The following is a 27,695-nucleotide window of genomic DNA, read 5'->3' on the forward strand; positions in this document are numbered from 1 at the left end:
TACCCTACTGCCTGACGATGACCTTCGCCAAACCCTGCATGACTGCCTTGAGGTCCTAAAGAATGTCACCTGCACCAGACCTGACCTGACAGACAGCCCTTGGTAGAATCCGAACACTATTCTATTTACAGATGGAAGTAGCTCCGTCTCAGAAGGAGTCAGGTATGCCAGGGCTGCAGTGGTTACCACTGAGACTGTCATCTGGGCACAACCCCTAAGCCATAGAACTTCAGCTCAGTGGACTGAGTTAGTAGCAGTGACTCAAGCTCTGCGGTGGGGTGAAAACAAGACTGTTAACATCTACTCAGGATGGACTGAAGCCTTCCTCACCAAGCAGGAGACCGCTCAGGTAGTTGCAAAGAAATTAGTCTTAGAAATAGTGCCTCGATTTGGCCTGCCCTTAACACTGGGGTCTGACAACAGCCCAGCGTTCATCGCCCAGACCAGCCAATCTCTAGCAAAGGTGTTAGGGATCAATTGGAAATTGCATTGCATTTATAGGCCTCAGAGTTCAGGACAGGTAGAAAGGATGAATAGGACCTTGAAAGAAACCTGAACTAAGTTCAAGCTGGAAACTGGCGAAAACTGCGTGAGTCTCCTCCCCTTTGCCCTTTTAAGGGCACGGTGCACACCCTATTGTAAGGGCTTCACACCTCATAAAATAATGTTTGGAAGACCCCCACCTCTCCTCCCCAAGTTAGGGGAGGAAAAGCTAATAGAAATTCATAATTTTTCACTGCTTAAATATTTGCAAGCTCTCTCTCTCACACGACAGGAGACCCACCAACTGGTCTCTACCACCAGAACAGTCCAGCCACACAACCACGCTCCAGGAGATTGGATCTGGGTGAGAAAGGTACAGCCTGCTTCTCTTGAGCCCTGCTGGGATGGACCTTTTCCTGTCATCCTCACAACACCCACTGAGGTCAAGGTAGCTAGACACCGTCATAGGATTCACTGTACCAGAATCAAGGCTGTGCATCCACCACAGACATCAGAGCAATGGACCCTGCGTCGGACAGAGGACCCACTAAAATAAGACTGTCAAGGGTCCAGTCTGGACTGGACCATCTTGAGTCTCTCTGTCCTAAAGTAAGGGGGTCTTTGTATGGCTTTAGATGAGGCCTTGACCTACTGTTCAATTATTTGAATTCCCCTAGAAAACCAGTGGGGAATGTTATGGGTGGACAATTTTCCAGTAAGCCAGTATTAAATATTTACTTCTGATTCTATTAACCAGGGTGTGGTAATCTGATCAAGGATATGCTAAAGGCCAACTGTTAACCAGGTGAGGTGATCTGCTCAGGGATGTGCTGGTGGCTATATAAATTGCCTCTCCTGGGAGCTTGGGGCTGATCTCTTCTAACCCTGCGTGGTAGTCAGTTGCAGGCCGGCTAATAAAGGCTCACAATTCATCTCAATTGGCTCCGTGGGTCTTGGATTTGATCACACCACAACAATGACTCTAAATTAGAAGTCAGTGAAAAGAATGTAGTAAATATTTATATAATAATATAATGTTAATGAACGATCTCCAAGTCATATTTCTGATACAGAAAAGTATGGTACAAGAGTACTGTTACCATTTTTATAAGAAAAAAAATAATGGTAGAATATGTATACATAAGTATGTGAGTTTATATATTATATATATACTTTGTGAGTGTATTACGTACACACACACCCTATTTCTGGGAAGCTGTGTAAGAAACCAGTATCTGTGACTGCTTCAGGGGATATTGAGTAGCTGAAAGAACAAGTATGGGAAGAAGACTCATTTTTCACTGTATACCCTTTGATACTTTTTGAATTATGTATATATGTATTAAATATTTCTGGGGGAAGTGGGGAGGTAGACAGGGGTAAAAGGGGGCAAACGTGGCAACAGAAAGAAATCTAACACTGGGTGGTAAACACATGATGCAACATATATACGACTTACTATTGAATGATATACTTGAAACTTATTTGATTTGTTAATCAGTCACCCCAATAAATTTAATAAAATAAATAAAAATAAATATTTGCTTGAAAAACCAAGGTGAGAAAATTAAAATGTTAATCAAGCCACAATCAGAGTCTGCCACCTGATTAGCCTTGCAGCCAGGCCAGGAGGACACACCTTCAGAACAAAGGATGATTTCTGCTGGATTACTAATAACCTATTCTCCACACCTGTGAAGAGGAAATGGGAACCAAGAGTCATTCCCTATGACTAAAACCATGGGGAACCTACAAATTAAAGGCTGGGAACTGCCAGCTGGACTTTCACTCTGTATATTCTTACCTTTTCACAGCTACATACTCTTCCCCTTCCTCACTGTATGTCCATATTAAAGGAAATGAGAACTAAAGAATGACATATAAACTGAATTCCCTGAACACTCAGAGTCCCTTTCAGTGCCTTTACTCAGTCTCTTTTATTGTCCCTCTCACTTCCTCTCTCACTCTGCCTCTGAGAGGAGACCACACTCTGTCTGTGGAGTGTTATCCCTTTTTTCATAAACTTTCCTTTTGACTCTAATGTTGGCACCTGTGTTGAATTCTTTTATACTCTCTGCCAAAGGACCCTCTTTTCTCGGGTGCAGGGCTTGGTTTCCTCCCACCAACTCGGGGAAATTTGCCCTGTCCTGCACCATGGCTACTATATGATTCTATTTATACAAAGTTCTCAAACATCTGAAGGAATCTACTGCATCAGAAATTAGGACAATGGTCATCTGGGGCAAAACAGAAAGGGAGAAATAAAGAGAGGCACTAGGGTGCCTGGTACAAACTGTGTTCTATTTCTTAGACTAGACAGGAATTATAATCACTTTGTGATTATTCACTGAAATGTACCTTTATGCTCTGTGTATAATCCTGTGTCTTACAATGTTCAATAAAAATGTATTAAAATTAAAAAATTAAAATAAATGAAATTAAATTAAAAAAAAAAAAAAGCAAAAGCAAAATAAAACAAGTTACCATCTGATATCCTCAGCCTGTTATGGAAGAATTTAAGTAAAGACTCATGATCACTTGCTATGGACACAATAAAAAGATCCTTCCTCTGGGAGGGAAGTTTAACTTAAAGAATTTTAAGTCAACTTCAAAACTAAAAATTTAACAGATAAAAGAAACTTTAAAAAATTGCTGATAAAGTCAGTAGTTAGCTTTTAAAACAAGGCTGCTGAAACTTTCCCTCAAATGTAATAAGATTTTCTTCTTTTTGGTAAAAATTAATGTCCTGTGCATAAGACAGTAAACATGGTATCCTAAAAATAGTTTTTTTAATCCATTAATGACCATTTATGCTCCTACAAACAAGCCACCAGAAACAATTCAGTGCTTCTATTACATAAAATCTATGTCAAATCCTGGCTTCGTTCCTTTGGTGTTTTTCTATGATAAAGTGACAAAAATGTTTGTGATAAAAATGTCTTTTGCGACAAACAGGGCTGGCAACCTCTGGAATCGGTTCTTTCTACTCACCAGGGAGGGTAGATGTGGATAACGTCTTGGGGATGTGCCCTGAGGTAGTATGCAGTTTCCTTGGTGAAGAGAACCTTTAGGCCAGTCCCTTGAGAAGAGCTCTGGGCCTGTAGCCCTGCTAGCTGTTCACACATGGCAACTTGGATGGTGCATTCCTCATGTAGCTCTAGAATTTTCACAGTTAATATACCAGATCTACCTAGAAGGTGAAGAAAAGAATAAAAGAAAAAATAAAGTCTAAAACACATATGGTTCGACTGTGAATAAAGTGTCACAAACAAAAGAATCTTGTTCAGATAGGTTTCTTCATCTAGAGAAAATGGCCTGTACAACACTTTGAGGAGTAAACACAGATTCTAACATGTTTGCTGTAACGTCTTTTTTTAAAACCAAAATAGCCTGCATGTCACGTTTAATACATTTTAAGCAGCATAAAGTCATGCATATCGAAAACTCAGACCCACCATTTCACAGAGCATGCTTTTACACCAAAACGTGAACCTTTTGATAATCACAACACAGGGTTTTACATGCCCTCTCTACTTCATTACCTACCTGCTTTGATTCTCTACTTTGAAATGATGCAGTATAACTGATTGGCTGCAACTGTTTTAATGATCGCAAAGGTTAAAAGTTGAAGATTTATGTGGTATGCTGTGTGTTAGGGCTCTAGATATAAATGGTTGGAATTCAATCTGTATTCAAGTACTGGCTCTCTTATCCAGTTGGCCAAGTTACATAGCATATCAACATCTCAGTTTTCTCATGTGTAAAACAGGGATCATGCTGCCTGTTCTCAATTAACATTTTCTAGAATCAAATGAGATAAATGAAGTTGACAGTGTGCACAGCCTATAACCCAGAAATCCTAGATATACACCCAAAAATTCTTATCAGATACCCTAGGAGACCTAAACATGGATACATATATCTTAGTATCATTTGTACGAGCAGAAAACTGGATCAAGCACAAATCAATAGGAGGATGGATAAGTGATGTGTTCATACAACAGAACACTATATAGAAATTAGTGTGAGTGAAACAGATCTATATGTACCAGCATGGAGAGATCTCAAAAATGAGGGAATACACCGGATATTCAGAGTATGACACTTATAATGTTATTTTTTTAAAGACAGAAACCCATAAAATATTGTTATGAATACACACATAATAAAAGTATTTAAGTATGGACTAGCAGCATACACAGAAAACTCATGATTACTGCTGTATCTAAGGAGAAAGAAAGGATTGACTCAGGAAGGGAACTCAGGGGATTTCCAACATATCTATCATATTGTTTCTGTTATAAAAATATGTGAATTAAAAAAGACAAAAGATTTAAATGTGTTACTAATTCTAGGTGGTAAGTAAACTATGTTTTTCTATTACTGTTTTTTAACTTAAAAAATAACTAAATGAAATTACAAATGCTAAGTGTCTAGCACAGTACCTTGCTACTCACAGACACTAACATGAGTTTCTTTACCACTTCAACCAGTTAATAGTGAATACTAAAAATTAATATTTAAATAGTATCTAGTTTTTAGTTACATAATTTCATTTCTATTTTTTTCTTCCTTTTCCCACTCAACCCCAAAATTTTCCACCCCTTCCTTTCTATGTGCCAATAGCATATGTTCACATATTAAGCAAGGCTACAACGCCTTCTCAGAGTACTATCCTGAACTACTATTTTCTATGGTATGTATCTATCTTGCTATTTCTTAAGGTAAAGAAGGAAACAGAATGGGGGAAGGATATGAACAAGCACAATGTTAAGCTAGTCACTATGTGGGAGGGAGATGGGGGAGTGAAAACAAGTATTAAAGAAAGGCACTGACTAGGAAGTGAATGAATGGTCTGCTCTGTCATTACAGCTGTTTCTTTAATAAAAAGTAGCTCATCTTTACCTGGTGAACAGAAAAAGAAGTAAGCACAACATGGAGGTCACTTTAGTGCACATACCATTTATCCTAGGCAAGGAAGCCAGGGCAGTGGAGGAAAATAAACATCTTTAGTAGGAAAGGGCAAAGCTCTAGGTTTAGGGGCTGCACTAGCCACAGGAGCATTTTATACATATTTAAAAATTTTTTTAAACTTGTACTAGAACTCAGAGCTCATCCCCAACACTGTGTGTAGCAGGTTTGCCACTTCACCCATCAACCACTAACAATAACTACTGTACCTCCAGGGCCACCTGTGCTCTCTAGTACCTGATACCCTGCTCAAGATCAAGTGTGCCAGCTGAGCACATGCTCTTGGTTCTGTGTGGCTATATACTTGCTTTGGCAACCTCTAGCCACACGTTCAGCTGCCTGCTCCAGCAGCACAATTCCTCTCCTCAGGTACTACTTATTGCCTTGTGCAGCTCTGATTAAAAAGTGACATAGGTTTTCAGTGGTCTGCTCCAACCCTACAATTCCCATAGACCCTGAAAGATTTTACAAAAGGCGAGATGTTGCAGAAACTCATAAACTGTATTTCAGCAAAAAAACCTATATTACTAAGATGAATCACAGTGCTACTAACTATAGTTTCTTTGAAGATTTTTATGATAAATTCCGACTATATTTCAATAACTACAAATTCTGCTCAAGACATGTAGCACCAATAACTTGTAGAATAAAAACACTTTATGATATTGACTCCCACCATAGCCCTGGTACACTGCGGCATGCTTGGTGACTAAACAGGTTTGGGAAGGCACTACCTTGACCTCACCACAGAGCTAGGAACAACACTATGCTCTCCCAAAGTGTTCTAAAACTTCCCCCACAAAACCTCTAACACAGCCTTAGGGAAAAAGCAGTGGCTAGCCTTCCCTGAAGAAAATACAGCAGTGCAATTTCCCCGTTCAGGGAGAAAAAAAGCATGGGGCAATCTAAGACAAATTAAGTATTTAAGGCAAACTTTCAATCTGTGCACAAGAGATACTGGTTTTACAAATGAAGAAGACCGTTTTGCAATTAGATGCATGGTACATAAAAGGAAATTTGTATGCCAGAGGGGCAACATTAGCCAAAATGCTGTAAAACAGCCAAAATATCACCTCATCTAGGAAGTGATTCCTGAACCAGCCAAAAGCAACTATTCCTTCCCTTGGAAGTCCTCAAATACCTTATCTATAGTTATGTTTCTTACAATAGCATCCTCATTTTTAAATGGAGATAGTATTCACTATCCTCAAAAACATCGAAAGACAACACAGAAAGCCCATAGTGAAGGGCCTGGTCCAACACACATACAATAATTATAGCCACAATCACTATCATCATGATCACTGTCATTATTAATTTTTCAAGGCATTTTCAAATCTATTACTGTACTTGATCCATAATAACCCATTAATTAGGGAAGAAAGATATGCTTCTCTTTTTGACAGATAAGAAAACTGAAAAAGTTAATTGCTCCAAGACATTTTTAAGGTCCAAGTGGATTACTGGCAGGTCTAATCCTAGAAATTGAGTGTACTTATAAGTCAAGGACCAAAATGTCTCTTAAGTAAATGCCATTTAAAGATAGAAAACTGTGAATGATGCTTTTTTCCTACTTTATTATGCTAAAATATAGGAAAGCACATCAGATTGAAAAGTGAACTCTAGCGAGGCTCTTACTGTAGCTATACATGGTAAGGATTTAAACACTGGTTTCTGCACTGAAAAAAGAAGATAATTTGACATAGTACTAAACACAGAGGAGAAAGTGCCACAAAGATCACATTGAGAGCACAAATATTAACCTATAACATCAAAAACTTTAAATGATTAAGAAACAGGAATAGAAATAGTCATATAGAAAATATACCACAAGATCTAGTAATTTCTATTCATACAAATGTCTAGCAGATGAAATAGTTCTTAGATAAAAATGGAAAATATTTAACTTAAAGGCTAACATTTGCTGAAGGGATGTATGAATGAGTGATTTATGTTAACTGCTCTTTAAAAAGTCTGGTTTCAAATGAATAAGAGGCCACAAAAGAATTGAGCAAATGATATAAGAACAAAATATATTTGTGACTACTTGGTTAGCACACTTATACAAACAAAATTTTATGCGTGACTAGAGAGTCCTAGGAATACTTTTTGAATTGAGAATATGCCTAGCCTCAAGGCCAAATAATTTGACTAAATAATATTGAGGTAAAAAACGGACTATACTTTAAGACTTTAAAAAAGAGTTTCATCACCATCTCCCCGGCGAACTCTCTGAACACAATTCTCCTTTTTGTCATCACCTCTTAACAAAGTTTTAACACATAAAATGAATAATTTTGCCTATTAAACCATAAACTCTGTGCTGCACCTGCATAAGTACCAAGAAATATATATGAATGAACCCTAATGCAAACTGAGGAAAAGGACTTTGGGAACTATTTTTCTAGTGTTGATTTCACTGCCAAATCAAGATGGTTTGACCTATCTCCCTTTACCTCACTCAGCTGGACTTGATATGTACCTATAGAATGCAAATTAAATGTGATTCAAGTGATGCTCCAAAAAGAAAAACGAACAATGCATTCCAAAATCAAATCAAAATGATGTTTTATCTATTCAATGTAATATGTTAGTTTTTTTCATTAACAAGCACTGAAAGGTGAATTTTATTTATTTGTACATAATTAATACTATCTTTTCTTCTGTGGTTACTACTATGCCTAATTTTACTAACGATTCCCTAAAACCTAGCAATATTATGCGCCTGTAAATATTCAATGAGTGAGTCTCTTATTAATTGCATTATTGCATTATTACTACTGCTTGGTAAATCAAAATTTTAGTTTCTGAGTAAATGTTTTAAACTGCCACCGCATTCACAATTTCACAATACAATTCATAAAGCTCTAACCAGAGGTCTAGATTTTAATATATAAAAACTAACTTATGAAGAATTCACATCTTTACCCTGTAAAGAAACCAATTACTTTTTCTTTAAAATTCATGTTCCCCCATAAAATTTTAAGTCATCTGGCAATGATGAACAGACACATTTCTTAACCACAACTGCTTACTGAGCTGTAAACAATTGTGCTTTCACTTCTTGATTCCGCATTTTTTCTTGCCTTTCACCCAGTTTAAAATATTCTTTGCCAAAAGCCACAATAATTCTAAGCATGAAACAGAAACCTGAAACCCACCCCTTAAAAATAAAAAAAAAAAAAAAAACAACTAGACAATACTGACCAGGAGATTGGAATGTTTATCATAGTCCACAGCAATGAGAACAATCAGAAATTAACACACCACACCAGCCACCTGAGATCACAGTGCCACAGTGCTGCTGCCAACCAAGTCACTGTGACTTGTTTTGCAGGGGTGGCCTTACCCATTCACCTGTACAGGGTGAATGGGTAATAGGAGGTTCCATTTTTTAAGAAATATAAATAAGGAAAAAGTACATAAAGGCTCCAGGAAGGCAAAGTTTATGTAAAACCAGACAAGAGGGGGTATGTTGTACTAAATATTTGTGTTCTCCCAAAATTCATGTGAAAGAACTACCCCTCAGTGTGGCTGTATTTGGAGACAGGGCCTCTAAGAAAGTAATTAAGGCTGCATGAGGTCATAAGGGTGGGGTCCTCATGTGACAGGATTAGTATCTTTATGAGACACCAGAGATCCTCTCTCTCTGCTGAGCACAGAGGAAAAGGCCATGTGAACATACAGCCAGGTGGCTGCTGCCTACAAGCCAGAGGAGAGCTTTTACCAGAAATAGATCATGGTGGCACCCTGATCTTAGAATTCAATCTCTAGAATGTAAGAAAATAAATTTCTATTTTAGCCACCCAGTCTATAGTATTTTATTACAGTAGCCTGAGCTGACTAAAACAGATTTTGGTACCATGAGTAGGGCGCTGCTGTGACAAATACATAAAATACATATGGAAGCAGCTTTGGAACTAGGAAATGGGTAGAAGGTGGAGTTTTATGGTGCATTCCAGAAATATGGACATTAAGAGTGATTCCAGTGAGGTGTCAAATGGAAATGAAGGATAAGTTATTGAAAATTGGAGGAAAGGTCATTGCTATGGACTAAATATTTGTAACCCCTCAAAGTCATATGTTGAGGCCTTAATTCCGAACCTGGCATTTGGAGGTGAGCCATTGGGACGTAATTAGGTCATGAGGGTTGAGCCTCATGATGGAATTAGTATCCTTATAAGACGCCAAGAGAGATATCTCTCTTCCCCATATGAGGATACAGTAAAAAGGCAGCTGTTTACAAAGCAGAAAGTTGTCACCAAGAACTAAAGTTACTGGCACCATGAACTGATTTCCCAGCCTCTGAAATGATGAGAATTAAAAATGTTATTTAAGCCACCAAGTCTAGGTATTTTGTTATACAGCAGCCCAAACTGACTAAGACAGCAATTTTTGTTATAAAGTGGCAAAAAACTTGGCTGAATTGTGTGCTAGTGTTTTGTAGAAGATAGAATTTGTGAGCCATTGGCTAGATATTCAACAGAGATTACTAAGCAAAATGTTAAAAGTACACACAGCCTGGGTTCTTCTAACTTCTGGTAAAATGCGAGAGGCAAAAGACCAATTGAAGGAAAAAAAGCAAAACTTAAAGACTTATAATTGTCTCAGCCTGTCCATATTATAAAAAAATGAGAAAGCATGTTGGGAAGAGAATACCAAGGATATGGCTAGATTATCATTCAATAAAGAGTTTATGGGGTTATGTAAGCTGAAGCACTACCAATTTGAATTAAAGGAGACTGAGACCAGAGCAAATGAAGGGAGGTTGTTAAGACTTCTTACATTCTACGGGACAGGGCAATAGAGCTATTCCAAGAACAAGCAACTTAAAAAAAAAAAAAAGCAAGAATGACCCCAAAGCCCCAAAGGCAATTCAGAAATCATAAGGGTAGTCATTCTCACCACAGGCCTGGGGGCAGGGCTGAATATCTCTTCCAGGTTCCAAAGGGTTGGGCCACCTCTTTGTTTCTTCACTGGGTCAAGTTGCCCACTCCCTCCCTGCCTTAAGGCCAGAGCCCTTGCAGAGTCACAAGGGTAAGAAGCCAAAGAGAGCCATGGGGGTGACACTGGAAGGCTGAGCACTGAACCAAAGAGGATTTTTCTTGAGCCTTAAAATCCAGTGAAATTGTCTATGTAGTTTTTAGACTTGTTTGGGACTTTATTTCCCCTTTCTTCCTTCCTATTTCTTCCTTTTGTAATGAGAATGTCTATTCTATATCTGTCCCAGCATTGTATTTGGAAGCACATAAAATCTTTGGTTTTGGATTCACAGCTGTTGAGGAATTTTGCCACAGGATGAAATGTACTTGGAGTCTTACCCATATCTGATGTTTAGATAAGACTTTGGACTTTAGACTTTATGGTGGATGATGGAATGAGTTAAAACTTTGGGGGTTGTTGGGATGGAATGAATGTAGTTTGAGTGTGAGAAGGACCTGAATTTTGAGTCAGGGGAGGAATGTTATGGATTGAATGTTTGTGTCCACCAAAATTAGTATGTTTAAGCCCTAAGCCCCAGTATAGCTGTATTCAGAGATAGGGCTTCTACGGAAGGAACTAAAGTTAAATGAGGTCATAAGGATGGTGGCACTGATTTGATGATAGGATTAGTGTCCTTATTAGAACAGACACCGGACAGCAACCTCTCTCCTATTGCACACAAAAAGGTATTATGAGCACACAACCAGATGGCAGTTGCCTACAAGTCAAGAAGAGAATTCTCACCAGAACTGGGTCATACTAGCACCTGATCTCAGAATTCCAGCTTCTAAGAACTGTGAAAAATAAATATCTGTTGTTTAAGGCAGTCTGTGGTGCTTTGTTAGGACAGCTCATGCTGACTGAGACGGGACGATTACAGGATAAACTTTCCAAGATGTGATGCATAGAGAACCATCTTGTGGGCATACTGACCATTTCCACTCTGAATACCCACAAAGGAAGTCTTCTTTATCGAAAAAGTTCCTCATTTAAAACATCTTATTTCAAAGCACTGTAGGAAATGTTTTTGGCTCAGAAAATAGGATTAAAAAAACCACACTGAAAACAACTTTTAAAAGGTCATATGGTTATAGAAAGTAGGGAAATAGATATTTAAATATATCTAATTGTATAAATGTAACATCAACTGAAAAATAAATGTATTAAGAAAAGTTTCAGGAACTCAACTTTAAAATAAAAAATTACTAATTGTGATGGTTAGTAGAGTCTTCTTGAGTTTAGAGGCTCACACCTACCCCTCCCTAAACAATCCTGAAGGACAGAACTGCATGTTCATCTGTAGAGACATACCCACTGAAAGGCTGAATCACTGTAAATCTGTGTAGCAAAAAAAAAAAGCTGAAAATACATTACTGATGTGCTGACAGAATCCAGGGTGTCTGTACTGCCATGTTTTTTTTGATACGTATCCAATATCAGCCTTTAACCCTCTCCCCTTTGTAACAACTATTAATAAAGGATAGTCTAATGAACATCGTCTAATTCATAAGTTAAGTCACTTTAAATTGGGTCAATACAGGGAAAATCTACAATTAGCCAGAGCAGTTCATGTCCCAAGAGTACAGCAAATTTACAACTACTGTACAAAAGTGAGTATTTTAGTCTGGGGTGCTATCTCCTGCTACTAACATTGTAACAAATACTAACAATGATGAGAAGAAAAAGGAGAAAAGGAATTAATTTAAAGATTAAAATGAAATGATGTCGTAAAAGTACCTCTCTTGAAAGGCAAGCAGCGAGAGACCAGGGAGTTCAAATCATAGAAACAATGAAAGGAAAGTAAAACACTCATAGAAACTGTGAAGTGAAAATGCTCTGAGAATGCTTTTACATGGGAACAATATACAAGGAAAGGCAAAATACACAGAATTTTAAAAGTATAAATAACCTAAGAGGTGGTTCTATAGTGTAGTGTGGTTAGTATGTCTGCTTTACACACAGAAGGTCCTGAGTTCGCGCCCCAGGTGGAGCCACTGACCATACCCCAGTGCTCCAGGTCCTGCGTGCATGCTGCGAGCGTGTGGGAAGAGACACCCCACCTTCAGAGATCCAGTTCTTAAGGGGAAAATGGCAATATCCATAGGTCAGGGGTGAAAGTGCAGGGGGTGGGGGCAATAACCTAAATGTAACAGTCAATTTTTCTCAATAAAGAAACTGAGGCACAGAACAAGTGAAGCATGTAAGCCTTTAGCTCTGGCAGAGTTGGGACCAGAACTGACATCTCCTGATTAGGACCATTTTGTACTCTAGTGTCATAAAATATTTTTAAATTAACTACTGATATTCACTTATTTACTTCATAAACACTTCCTGATTTACTAAGTCCTATGCATCTCTGTAGCACTTGGCAGTTATTATTTACTTATACTTGGTATAATTACAATACAACATGATACTGGAAGTATAATTATAGACAAAGAGAGAAAACTATATTAGGCCTAGTGGTTAAGCTTATATCATGAAGAGTACAGCTTTCCACAGGAAGGAGGTATTTAGTGTTGGGTAGCACAGAACTGGGAAATAAGATTGTCAGGTAGGTTAGGAGTGCAACAAAAAATTTTCACATTGGAGAGTTTAAAAGTGATAAATATTTATTCCAAGGACCAGAGGCAGTCAGTGGAAATTTTTTAAGGCAAAAAAGTGATAGGATCAGATTTGTCTCTCAGGATGATAACCTTGAAAGGATGAAAATGAGGAAAGGTCAGTAGTAGAGAGACCAGATGGAGACTGACACAATAATCTAGACATGTGGAAATATGGGCTTGAACTAGTAGCAAATGGGATAAATGAAGAGATCTCACTTGAGAGATGGCTTTAAGGTAGAATTATCAGAATCTAGGCAATAGAGGGATTGAAAAAATATACCGGAAAGCCTAATTGAAGACTGCTCAGTTAATGGTTCAGAGAAGGTAAGTGCTGGGACATGCTGGGTCTGAAGGGCCTATGGGATGTTTAGGTGCAGGTATGGCTAAAGGATGGGCTAGGAAAGCCAGCAGTTACCAGATTGCCCAGCAGTCCTGGGGGGAGGCAACACGGAGATCCCCAATTACCTAGAGAGGGCATAAAAACAAGAAGAGGTCCAGGACAAAAGCCTGAGGAACATCTGTTGAAGCTGCATGCAAAGGAGAAAACAGCAAATAATCAAGGAAAATGAACACGGGAGGAGACAAACGAAGAGGGAGGAGCATTGTCCTTGAAGAAAGAGCAACCAGCTGTGTGAGTGCTGCTTGAAGACAGCAATTAGGAACGACTATTTCTGCACACTGGTAGAAATGAAGCAGTGCCATACTGAGTTGGAAGGGGTGTGGAAATAGATCTCAGGCTACTCTTTTAAATCACTATAACAATATAAAATGAGAGTTTCCCATTCTTTCAAACTTTACAAAGCATTTTACCAATTCAATAACTTGTTTATTCTGTTTACAGACTGAAAAGTTTCCTATTTTGTAACAGAAAAATTTAACACTGATTCTATTGAGAAACATATGTTGTATTAGATAAAAAGCAGCAACCCATTCTTAGAGTACCTTCTTTCAGTAAGATTCATGCTGCATGGGCTACTAGAGCAGGGCTACCCAGCCTGTCAACTCACCGTCCCTTGGCAATCTTTCCTGAAAGATGAAGAAAAGTCAAGTCTGGGCTTGGACTTTCAAACAGGTTTGTCCAGGAAACAGAATCCCAAATGAAAAACCTGTAACTCCTTTGAAAATAAAAAGGAGCTAAAGAAGTTTGGAAAACTAGATTGGTGGAAAGGTTAAGATGACATACACTAGATTTCACAGCATGACAAAGGCCAGTATGATACTGAACTTGGCTAGATGGTAAAAATGACAACTGGCTATGTTATGGGCGGACAATTTTCCAGTAAATCAGTATTAAATATTTACTTCTGATTCTGTTAACCAGGGTGTGGTAATCTGATCAAGGAGATGCTATTAACCAGGGTAATCTGATCAAGGATATGCTAACAGCCAACAGTTAACCAGGGTGTGGTGATCTGCTCAGGGCTGTGCTGGTGGCTATATAAACTGCCTCTTCTGGGAGCTCAGGGCTGATCTCTTCTAACCCTGTGAGGTGGAGAGTCAGTTGCTGGCCAGCTAATAAAGGCTCACAATTCATCTCAATTGGCTCCGTGGGTCTTGGATTTGATCGCGCCACAACGGTTACAAGCCAAAGAAAATGCTGCCTTGTCAATATCAATACTTTTCTGAAGGTCTAAGACAGGATTTTTAACACAAAGATAATTTTTTTCATTAACAAGGTCCCAATTTAATACTATGAATGAATTATTTATCAAACCACATATGGAATTCAACAGGAAACATACTTTACACACTATATGGTTGATTTAGAATGCACTAACTTTGCAGTCCTATTCTTGGATCACTTACAATAGAAAACAAAAAAAGATTCTCTTAAACCTCAGGCCTATGAGAAATCAATCTTAAAACTGCAGAACGGCTGTTTTTCTTTTCATGTAAGAAGAAATGGAGAAAGTATACATTAAATAAAGCTACAAGAAACCTGAAAGTATTATTTAATTCTGCTGTATTACCAAAACTTATTTCATAGATTTTTAGGTAGAAAAATTCACAATTAATTTATTTCTAGGGATGAAGGTGAAAAGGATATGACAGAAGCAGCTATGACAGATACGTTAGCCAGAATTGAATTTGGAATTAAGTATCCCTTCCTCCATTTCTCATATTGTTATGGGTGGACAATTTTCCAGTAAGCCAGTATTAAATACTTACTTCTGATTTTGTTAACCAGGGTGTGGTAATCTGATCAAGGAGATGCTGTTAGCCAGGGTAAGCTGATCAAGGATATACTAACAGCCAACTGTTAACCAGGGCTGGTGGCTATATAAACTGCCTCCTCTGGGAGCTCGGGGCTGATTCTCTAGTGGTAGAGAGTCAGTCGCCGGCCGGATAATAAAGGCTCACAATTCATCTCAATTGGCTCCATGGGTCTTGGATTTGATCGCACCACAACAAGATCCCATCATTATTTTCAATAAAATTATGAAATAACTTGACATTAGGAAAGGCATATATGAAGTCTTTTACTCTTCTGTTAACTTCCACTTAAATGAGCATGGGAAATTCTATCATTTGGGACATGAAATCATAGCCTTAATAGTAGACAAAACAATATCACAGTTTGTTTCTTGACTTGAATAATTCGGCCAAGAGTATTACGTGAATTCTTGCCTATGACTACAAAGAACCATATTGATCACTGCTACACTGAAATGTGGCTATAAATATAAAAGAAGGAAAAAAATAAAGCTTAAACACTATAATTGGCTTTCTGGTTCATACAGATAATAAGGAGAACTTGAGGAGTGCCTAATGGGAACCTGTGGTGGTATACGAGATTATAATAGTAAGTCTTTGAGCGGATACAGAGCTAATCAAAGATAAAGAACCATACTCTGCATTGTGAAAAACTGCCTCACTGGAATAACCAGTCTCATTATTAAAATTTTCATTTCCTGACACAAAAGTATACATTTTGGTACTTCATAAGTAAAATTCGGGGTAGCGTTCTCTACCATTTTACATTTTTCTCCCCTTGCTTTTCAATTACAGTTGACATTTTATATTACTTTCAGGTGCACAGCATAATGGTTAGACATTTATGTAATTTACAAAGTGATTTCCATGATTAGTTTAGTGCCCACCTGGCTCTATACAGTTATTACAATATTATTGACTATATTCCTTTGCTGTACTTTACATCCCCATTACTATTCATTTTCCTTCCTTCTTCATTGGAAAAAAAAAATTGATTTTGACAAATTACTTCTTATATAAAATATTTTAAAAAAACTCTGTCCCAGTACCTTTTCCAAAGGTAACTATTACTAAGTTTTCAATAATGTATTTTATAATAGGTACTAATACTTCCAAACAATTTTATAGTGTGAAAAAGTCTAGAAGTATTAGAATTGTACAGGAACACTATCTCATTTTATAATTATCAGGAAAAGAAATAGTATATCACATTTTTCAATTTCTCCCGAAATTGTATAAATAAATATTCACAGTAATTCATTGCAGTCCTTCATAATTCCTAAGGAGAATGCTTTATTTCCACTGGCTTTGTTTCTTTTGTTTGATTTACTTAACTGTACTTTAAAAAGTAAAAATTTTATAGACATTATTCAAACATCTTCAAGTATAAAATACTGTTTTGTTTCCTTCTAAAGAATAAAGCTTTAATATTTTAAGGAAGTAAAAAAATTATAATGTTCTAATAGGGTCAGAAAATTATAATGTTCTAATAGGGTCACACATTTTTAAGCAAGTTCTGTCCATTTTTCTTTGCACCTTTGAAATGTCAGAATACCTTTCAAAGGCATAACCACCCTTAAAAAAGCATATAATCTTGTTAACCTGTAATCCTGATCTTGCTTTCTCCTACCCTCATGTAATCTTCTTAAATTCCCTCCTTAATCTCAAATGCATAAAAGCAGCTGCAAAACTGTTATTGTCTTGAGCATTTGAGATCTTGCTCCCTAGCATGTTGTCCCTTTGGCTCAAATAAACTGATAAAAATTCTCTAGGTGTGGACAGTTTCTTACTTTGACATTTACTTGGTGTAGTTGACAGGATTCCAGAAAAGTCCCAAAACCACCCTTTGGACCCAGACCCAGTGCTACATACAAGCAAAGGCCCACTGTGTACCACTGGCTCCCTGCTTCACATCCAGTGAACTTGGGTGAGTTTCCCTTGGAATTCCAGGCCCCCTTAAGTAGCAAGCCATGACTTTATTTGAAAAGTGGATAATTTTGGGGTAGATAAGGGTTGAGATAACCTGGGTGGGGGGGGGGGGAATGGGTTGCTGCTTTAAATTTGGCTTTTTAATTGGATTGCTTACTGAGAGAGTATGAACAAAATCTCTGCTGATAAAATGAGAGATGAACTCTTCTTTAGCTCCAAAAGAGAAAGCACACTTGCTTACACAGCCCAAATGGTCAACGGGGTTATGACAGTTGTTCAGATCTCTAAATCTTGAATGACAAAGATGGGTACTGGGAGTTGTCCAGTAGGGTAATAATGCAGCTGATCGCAGGGAAGCTGGTGGGAGCCCTGGGGAGAAGGATAGAGTGCCCTGTACTGGGTGCACCCAAAGAGAGAGGCCTGAAGGAGGGGCCCACGTCTTAGAAAACGGTGCGGTTCTGGCAGTGTCCCGTAAGCTCTCAGTGGCCCTTGCTCAGGTATTCTTAGGTGATTAACAATCTTTGTGGAGCTACCTGAGGAAAAATTGCCTCTAGGGCATAAAGCAGTCCTATAGGGATATTTATCATGTATTTGCTTCATCCAGAGACTTACATGGAAGAACTGGTTTTCCCTGGAAGTTTGTTCAGACTCTACAGATCTCAAAACTAACATGTGAAATCATGCCTCGGAGGCTGACAAACCCCATGTCAGTCAACCTCCCATTAATACTAAAATGGCCAAAATGAGGACCCTTTGATACTTCTAAATTAATTTTTGTGTGCACAATTAGAAAAAAACAGCTATAAAATCAAGCAGAAATGGAAACCATATTTAATTGGTCCCTCAAAAGGTTCAAAAAGAGAATTTAGATAAATGTATCTATATATGATGTCATTTAGGTGTCTACTCAATTCTTTAAGGTATTTTAAAAGAGAGGTCATTTGTCAAGGACGGATATAAATTGTAAATGCTTCCAAAACAAAATTTAATCCAACTGCTCTCTGCGTTTGTCTGTATATGTCTATACATGAATGTTGTAAATGTGATAGTATGGTTAAAATTAATTTAAAGGCAAGCACATATAAGGACTGGATATTTCTGAAACCTATATAATTTTATTAACCAATGACACCCTACATACATACATACATACATACATACATACATACATACATACATTTAAACTTTCCTTAAAAAACATTGGATATTCTAAAATTCTCAGATATATAGAAACTAATTCAAATGCTTTTCAGGTTCATGTGGTACGAGATTAATCCTTAGTAAATAAAAGCTAACTTAAGTTTGTTGGTTTAAGTAAAACAGACGTCTTTATTTTGCCTGGGTTTTACAAAAATAAGTCCATGTTAATAATTTACAATTATGGCTATGAAAAATGTTTCAAGAGGTTATAAAATGTCCAAGCTAAAAAATGCTGATTATTTCTTAGTTTTCATTAGACATTGAGGTTGTAAGGGATTTTACATCAAAGTGCATTTAAGCTGAACTTAGATGGCAGAACTTATGAGATGACATTATTGAAAGGAGACATCTTACACTATTACCAAGGTTTTAATCACTTCAAGAAAATGCCAAGTTGGTAACAACTTTTTATCACAGCAAGTTCCCATGGGATAGACTTTAAAGATCATTAACTGCAACCTGGAGATTGTGGTTTTTCTGTTTTGAAAGGACATCAAATAAAAGACATTCTGGAACTACACTGGAAGAAACCTTATCAGGCATCTAACCACAAATGGATATCTACCCCTATCTACAGACATCAAAGACTCCTCAAGGACTAGAAGACATCGACAAGGCCTGTGTACCTATGAATTGATATTGAACTCAGACACCATTCTGACTGTCTTCACCTGTCTGCTAATGATATTAGTCATAATAATAGTCATACCTGTCCTTTGGATTTTTCTATAGTCTTAACTGTTTATGATTACTAAACATTTATAAGATGACTGTAAATACTTTTCCATGGCTTATAGTAAATGTTATACTATATGCCAAATACAGAAAAATGAGACAGAAAGTAAAACTTGGATCATGATAGTTCACAGGTCAGAAATGATCCAGAGTGTTTTTTCGCAACAAAAGCCATAAAACCTGAATGTCTTCCACTTACCTGATATTCCCTTTTGGGAAAAATTCAGCCTCAACTCAGATCCAAAGGTATTGCCTCATCCCCAGTGGTCAACAAGATGACATCAATACTAAAACTTCCTCAGAATGAGCCTTCCTAGACCACATTATCCAATCAAAAGGTTAGTCATCAATATACCCTTTAGATTGAATTATGACCAAAAAGTGAAACTAAATGAAAAGAAAAGGGAGTCTATGGAAAGTAACCTTACAGGGTGATTTGATCATAAATTCTTAAACAGGCAGGTCATGGTGGGTGGTCATGTGCCAGGCCTGTAACGTCTTTAGTGAGATTTTTGAGCAAGCTCTGTTCATTGTTCTTATGCATCTAGGTTAAAATGCTTTTGAGATGTTAAAAATAATACCCCTAGAAGACATAACCATCCTTAAGTAGGCATATAACTGCCCTGTAATCCATCCAACCTCCACCTTACTTTCTCCCACCCTCATGTATTCTTCCTTACAGTACCGCCTGAATGCATAAAAAAAGCTACAAAACTGTTATTCTCTGGAGCATGTGAGATCTTGCTCCCAGGCATATGTCATTAGTTTGGCTCAAATAAACTCTTATAAAAATTCTCTACAGGTTTGGATGCTTTTACATTGGCAAAAGAAATGAGACATGATAAAACCAAACAAAACAAAACATAGGCTAAAATAATATGGCTGCTTACCACAAAAAAAAAAAATAAAAATAGACATGGTGCCAATTTACTGTATTTGTCTAGTGGGTAAAAAAATATTAAATAGAAAACCATCTAATTCTATTACTTGAGTAGTAGCGGTTATAGGGATACTTGCTTTATAAGTACTTGTTAAGCTGCATATATATTTTCTGTACTTTGTGTTATATTTCAAAACAAAATAGTAATATAAGAACAGCAAATGTTCACACGGTAAAGGTACTGCAAACAAAAATTTTGTAGCATCCAGGATTTTCCAAAACTTTAAATTGTACTTTTATATTTCACTGTTTGAGTATAATGAATATTAAATTGCCTCTTATTGGACTTCAATAATAATAACCTAAAGAAATCTTTCAATTATAATTTTGTACAAGATGAAAAATATTTAAAATTTGGGCTATTCAGGCCAACACATATATGAAAAGATGCTCAACATCACTAATAATAAAGGAAATGCAAATGAAAACCACAATGAGATATCACCTCACACTTGTTAGAATGGCTATTGTCAAAAAGAAAAGAGATAAATGCTGGAATGCATACTGGTACAACACTATGGAAAACAATATGGAGGTTCCGCAAAAAATTAAAAACGGAACTACCATATGATCTAGCAATTCCACTTCTGGGAATATATCCGAAGGAAATGAAAACACTGTGTCAAAGAGATATCTGCACCCATATATTTATAACAGCATTATTTATAATAGCCAAGACACAAAAACAAATCAAATGTCCTTCAACACATGAAGATGTGGTGTGTGTGTGTATGTATATGTACATATGTGTATGTGTATATGTATGTATGTTTATGTATATATACATATATAAAGGAATACTAGTCAGCAATAAAAAGGAAATTCTGCCATTTGCAACAACATGGATGAAACTTGAGGGAATTATGCTAAGTGAAATAAGTCAGACAGAAGGACAAATACTATATGATCTCACTTATAGGCAAAATCCAAAAAAAAAAAACAAACACACTGAAATAACAACAAACCACACTGACAGAAAAAGACAGAAAAAGAGATTTGATTACCAGTGGAGGGAGGAGAAATTGGATGAAAGTGGTCAAGGAGTACAAACCACCAGTTATAAGTAAGTAGTAGGGATGTGATATACAACATGGTGGCTGTAGTTACCACTGCTGTATAGTATATGTGAAAGGGGTTAAGAGAGTGAATCCTAAGAGTTCTCATCACAAGAAAAAAAAACACATTTTTCTTTTTTTTTTTAATCTATGTGAGTGAGGAATGTTTACTGAACTTATTGTGGTAATGGCTTCACAATTCGTGTATGACAAACCATTATACTGTACACATAAAACTTATATGGTGTTGTTTTTCAATTCTATCCAAGAAAACTCCTATATTTCTATTGTATCTGGACAAACTAGAAAAAAGAAATATGGGCCATTAAAAACCTCACTTAAAATATAATTTTTCTTGCAAAAATTAATAAATACCAAAAACTCCTCTGCTCCTTAGGTAGCTAAAACTCTTCAGCCATCTTCCTTTGATATTCTGGCCTGGAAACTAGACAGGTGCTGTAGTATCCATTATAAATATGAAGCTCTCCTCCATGGCCTGTTCAGCATAAGTACATACCCCAACACCTCACAAATACTTAATTATGCCACCACCCTGAGGCAATATTCTTTCTTTGCTTATTGTCTATCTATCTAAGATGCTAAAAAATAGAAGTTTCATGAGTGCAGGGACCAGATCTTGCTCATTTAGGGTGCATAGGATCCGGCAAAATAAACACTTGATGAATGAATAAATGAACAACGACCTGTCTAGCTCCTTTTCTGTGGACCCTCTCTTGCCACCATCCCATCTGCACCACCAAATTCTATGCACTACTGAAGTAGCAGTATGGGAGAAGAACAGTTATTTCATATAACTAAAATCAACACAGAAACATGGGCGCACACAAAAAATTTCCTTTCCTTAAGTAACGTACATGACAACTTTATATATAAAAAAAATTGCTTACCTTCTACAATACAATTTAAAGGAGATTCAAGGTGGAAGCAGGGTTTAACACACCCAAAATATGTCTTTTGAGATATTTTTTTAGCTGGCTATTTTCAAGACAAAAATAACTCAGGATATACCTTCAAACTTTCATCCCAACCTTCAAACTTTCTGCCTAAAAGATTTAGAAAGAGAGAATGTGATCCAGGAAGGAAGCTATCATCATATATAACTATTATTTAGTATGAACTGTGTGACAGAAAAATAAGAGGAACTTATAGAGGCCCTACAGATCAAAGTCCCGTGCCTCATTGTTACAGATGGACCAACAAACATTTACCAAACATTTGCTTTTCTACCTCCATGTGAACTGCCTCCCTGCCCTTTAAAAGTGCCAAACACAAAACCCCCTTCTCCTTAGCTCAAGATGGCATATAAGCCTTAATTGCCCAATATATCTTTGGGTCTCAGATTCCTGTGGAATCCCTATAATAAATTTGGCCATTTTTTCCTATTAATCTGTCTCATGTTAATTTGATTATTAGTTTAGCCAGAAAAACTTAGAAGGCTAGAAGAAAAATTTATTTTTCTGCCACACAAAATCAATGTTTTTAATTAGCTAATTGAAGTGATCTTAAACACTCTTTAAATTTAATTTAAATTTTTATTAAAAATTATTGGGGTGACATTAATAAAATCAAATAAGCTTCAAGTGTACAGTTCAATAATATGTTATACATATATTGCATTGTGTGTTCACTGCCCACAGTTAGATTTATCACCACATATTTCACCCCACCAATCTCCATCCTCCCTACCTTCCCTACGGTAACCACTAGTCCACTGTCTACGTCCATGAGTCTTTGTTTATTTGATGTGTGTGTTTGTTGCTTTTAAATTTGTATCCCACATATAAGTGATATCATGTGGTTTTCAGTCTTTTCTGTCTGGCTTATTTTGCTTACATGATTATCTCAAGGCCCATCCATGTTGTCGCAAATGGCAGTATTTCATTTTTTCTTATGGCTGAGTAATATTCCATTGTATATATGTACCACATCTTCTTTATCAAAGCATCTAATGATGGACACTTCGGTTGTTTCCTGGTCACCATGAATAATGCTGCTATAAACATCCAGGTGTATATATCTTTGTGGATAATGTTTTCAGGTTTTTTGGGTAAATACCCAGAAGAGGGATTGCTGGATCATATGGTAATTCTATTCTCTGTTTCCTGAGGAACCTTCATACTCTATTCCATAGTAGTTGTACCAATTTGCATTACACTAGCAGTGTTTGAGGGTTCTGTCTCCTGTACAACCTCTCCAACATTCATTACTTCTCCTGTTGATGATGGCCATTCTAACAGGTGTGAGATGGTATCTCACTACAGTTTTGATTAGCATTTCCCTAAAAGCTAGTGAAGTTAAACATCTTCTCATATGTCTGTTGGCTACAAGTATGTCTTCTTGGGAGAAGTGTCTGTTCAAGTCCTCTGCCCATTTTTAAATTGCATTGTTTGTTTTTTTATTGTTGAGTTGTATGAGTTTATATATTTTGGGTATCAGGTCCTTATCAGGGACATTGTTTGCAAATTTCTTCTCCCATTCAAATGGTTCCCTCTTTGCCTTGTTGATGGTTTCTTTTGCTGTGCTTTTTAGTTTGATACAGCACCATTCATTTAATTTTGCTTTTACTTCCCTTGCCTTTGAGGTCCAATTTATAAAATCCTCTTTAAGTTCAAGGTCCATGAGTTTAGTGCCTATGTTTTCTTTGCAATTTATTGTTTCAGGTCTTATATTCAGGTCCTTAACCGATTTTTAAAAAAACCTTTTGTTTAACAAAAATAGGCAGCTGAAAAGCTTGATATATATTTAAGAGTAGAGGCCCTATCTCCCACCTGCAAATCACCCTTCTTTATTTAACAAATAATCCCTAACTCTAATCTCTAATCCTACAGACTAGACAACAGAATGTTTTGGATATTTATATGATCTAGAAGGCACAGTGCAGCTCTGCAGGGTCACTGTGAGGAGTGAGTGACATGAAGAGCTGTGTGTGCTAATTCCTCATTCAAGTGCCTAGTAGAAGCCATCACTTGTATTATCTGCATTAATCTGAATTCCAGTGTCACACTTATTTGCATCATTTCTGAAAAACTTTCAGGTCTGGCATCTAAAAACTGAAAGAGAAATAATATACAGAAAATTTTACCCCACTAAATTCAGAGACTGCTCTCTGGATGAGAAAAGAACAATAACAACAAATAAAGTAAAACTACATAAAAATAAAAATAAACTCCCCTCAAAATAACAAAAACATTGAAGAGGATATGTGTAATAAAATGTAACATTGGAAAAATAACAAAGGCAGTGAATGTAATTCTGCAAAAAATAACAGTGGGGAAAATGAGAAAATAATGTAATGCAAAAAGACTAGAAAATTAAAATTATAAAACAGAAAAGAGATAATAAAAACTCTTGAAATTTTAATTTATTTATAGTTAGGGCATGGTTAAGTTACTTGATAGAGTCTGGCAGCTGGATAGCTTTGAATGAATTTATTTTAAGGAGGCTAAGTAGCTGATTTAGGTTATTAGCCTGCATGAGCTATCTACCAACTAGATGTGTAGCGACACCCAGAGGCCGGTAGTGTATAAGTGAAAAGCCAGATTTCCTAGGTGACAGTATCCAGATGCTGTTGAGCTGTGCTTGATAAGGGAATTGGTAAAAGTTATTGTATTTTGTGGCCTACACTTTACAAAGCTCCAATTGTTGATGACCCAGTGGCAAAGAGTGAATAAAATAAAAATCCTAAAACAAAAGCTATTAAGTGCTAATACCAATAGGAATAACTAAGTCCATTGTTTGTTCTTATAATACTAATCTAAATTCAAGACAATACATTTATTATTTTTGAACACATATACACGCATAAACACATACAGAAAACCTACAGCATTTCTATCTTAACAAGTTTAGCAAAGTGTGTCCTGAAGTAAACACTCGCACACACACATACTCAGTGACTACTCTCAATATTTGATAACGGCAAGTTGAGGAAAAAGAAAATTCCGAAAGAATTCTGCTTTGGACAACAGTAAATGCTACAGCACTTCACTGATTTTGCTTGTGTCTTCATTCTCTCCTCCACCCTCCAATCTTCTATATTAAGTTTAGAGGGAACAAAAATCTCATGAAAAACAATTTATCTCAAGCCCAGCTTTCCTTCTTTCCTCCCCTCCCCTTCCCTCCCCTCCCCTCCTCCCCTCTGCTTGCCTTCCTTCCTTCCTTCCTTCCTTCCTTCCTTCCTTCCTTCCTTCCTTCCTTCCTTCCTTCCTTCCTTCCTTCCTTCTTTTCTTTTCTTTTCTTTTCTTTTCTTTTCTTTTCTTTTTTCTTTTTTATCATTATGTATGCCTACAGCACCTGGTCTTCCTAGGTGGTCTCCCATCCAGGTACTAACCAGGCTCAACTCTGTTTATGCAATGTCTTGCTAGACATTTACTTACCATAACATGCGGCAATTGTACCCATGACCTTTATAACAGAAAATTTAAAAAACCTATGTTCACTCAAAAACATGTACCCAAATGTTCATATTCATCGCACCTTTATTTGCAATAACCCAACAATCAAAATGTCCTTTAATGGGTGCAAAGTAAAACAAACTATGGTACATCAATATCGCAGACTACTACTCACAAATAAGAGGAAACTATTGATATATATCACCTTGGATGAATCTTAAGGAAATTCTGCCAAATGAAAAAAGCCAATCCCAAAAGGTTACATACCATATTATTCCATTTATATAACATTTTTTGAGATCACAAAACTAGGGAAAGGTGAACAGATTAGAGGTTGCAAGGTATTAGGAAAAGAGGGGGCTGTGGCTAGAAAGGGTAGCATGACATCCCTTTGGTCATAGGCACATGAATCTACATAGGTGATAAAATTACATAAACAAGCTATATACACATACACAAGTGCATAAGTGAATTGTATCTGGGATCAATATCTGGTTTTACTATAGATTAAGTTAGGCAAGATCTTATCATTGGGGGAAACTAGGTAAATGGCAAAAGGAATCACTCTATTATTTCTTACAACAGCATTAGTTGCATGTGAACCTACAACTACCACAAAATAAAAAGTTAAAAAAAAAAAACGGTGTAGAAAGATGTGTTGGAGACATTCACTCAAACATTTTGAATGAATAAGCAGGCTCTACACCCTTTTCAACTATGGATTAATAAATAATATACCTCAAATAGAATAAATGTGGGAAGAAAGGCCTAAAAGCTAGAAAAAAATTTTACAGATTACTTTTGTAAGACATAATTTCTTATATCTAAAGGAGATAAATACAGACTCAGTGAGATATGCTATACTCAATATCAAGAACAAAAACCAAGATATGGTTCATAAATTACTAAGTCCTAGATTTCTCATTAAACCTATGGAAGAAAAGGAAAGCCAAACCTGATGTAGTTCACTTGTTCAGTTGAAACTAATCTAAAATAAATAAGCCACCTGAGTGCATTAGAAATAAAGTGGGATTCTGATTTTGGTACCATGAAACCCAAAGGTATGACCAAACCCTTAGGGAGAAGAGGGGATGCTGCTTTTGGTCGCTTCTGAACTATCAGATCTGACAGCAATGAAACTGAACTCTGAATAATGCAGTGTCTCTTTATTTTCATGATCTATTGAATGCTGATTTTGTCCTTGCAGCATTTATTGATAGTATAAGCTCTTAAGGTGAGGTACCACTATTATACTCATTCTGGATAGGAAATTGGGAGGCTTGGAGAGTTCAGATTAACAATATAGATATTTTAATAAATTTGTCACGAAATTTCAGCTGTTTACTAAATTTTAGTTCTCGGGATTGAGGGGGAGAGGGAGTAACTTCTATTTTAGATTTTCTTTTACTTTCTTGATTACTACATACAAATTATGCAGGTATGAGAAAATATAATTTTACAGTCAATGAAAAAAATTATTCTGGCAGGCCACAAAGTAAACAATACATTAAATTGAAATGTTCCTCCTAATGTTTATGTTATATCAAAAGTAAAGAAAAAAATTACACAACATATTACAATATATCAAGATAAGGATCTAATACACCTAAAAAAATTCACCTAATTGAAAAAAACACAAATAAATAGAGGCTAAACAAAACAATCAAAAGCTTAACTTAAAAATCAAGGAAAAAAATATATTGAGAGAAATGAAAACACAACAATCCAAAATCTTTTTAGGACACACAAAAGCAGTTCTAAGGAAATTTATAGGGATAAAGGCCTAGCTAGAGAAATAAGAAAAATCTCAATTAAATAATCTAAACTTACACCAAAAGCAACTGAAAAAGAGGAACAATGCCCAAAATGAGAAGAGAGGAAATATTAGAGATAAGAGCAGTATTAAATAAAACAGATACCAAAAAAGAGAGAGAGAGAGAGAAAAGATCAACTAAGACCTGGTTCTTCAAAAAGATAAATGAAATTGATAAATTTTCAGTCAAACTCATGAAGAAAAAAGAAAGGGTCCAAATAAATAAAGGAGAAATGATAGAGAAGTGATAACCAAGACCACAGAAATATAAAGGATTGTGAGAAACTACCATGAACAATTATATGCCATATTATTGGATAACCTAAAAGAATATATTCCTAGAAAAATACA

General features: G+C 36.5%; 1 protein-coding gene across 1 annotated transcript in view; it reads right to left on the reverse strand.

The window, feature by feature from the left end:
• SPIDR (scaffold protein involved in DNA repair) overlaps window positions 1-27,695 on the reverse strand; it is a 379,872-nt gene that overhangs the window by 189,931 nt on the left and 162,246 nt on the right. Inside the window, 1 exon segment of the mRNA XM_036232728.1 lies at window positions 3,475-3,673. Within this exon segment, the coding sequence (XP_036088621.1) occupies window positions 3,475-3,673 (199 nt within the window).

Source organism: Rousettus aegyptiacus, unplaced genomic scaffold, assembly GCF_014176215.1.
Source record: "Rousettus aegyptiacus isolate mRouAeg1 unplaced genomic scaffold, mRouAeg1.p scaffold_m13_p_15, whole genome shotgun sequence".
NCBI lineage: Eukaryota > Metazoa > Chordata > Mammalia > Chiroptera > Pteropodidae > Rousettus > Rousettus aegyptiacus.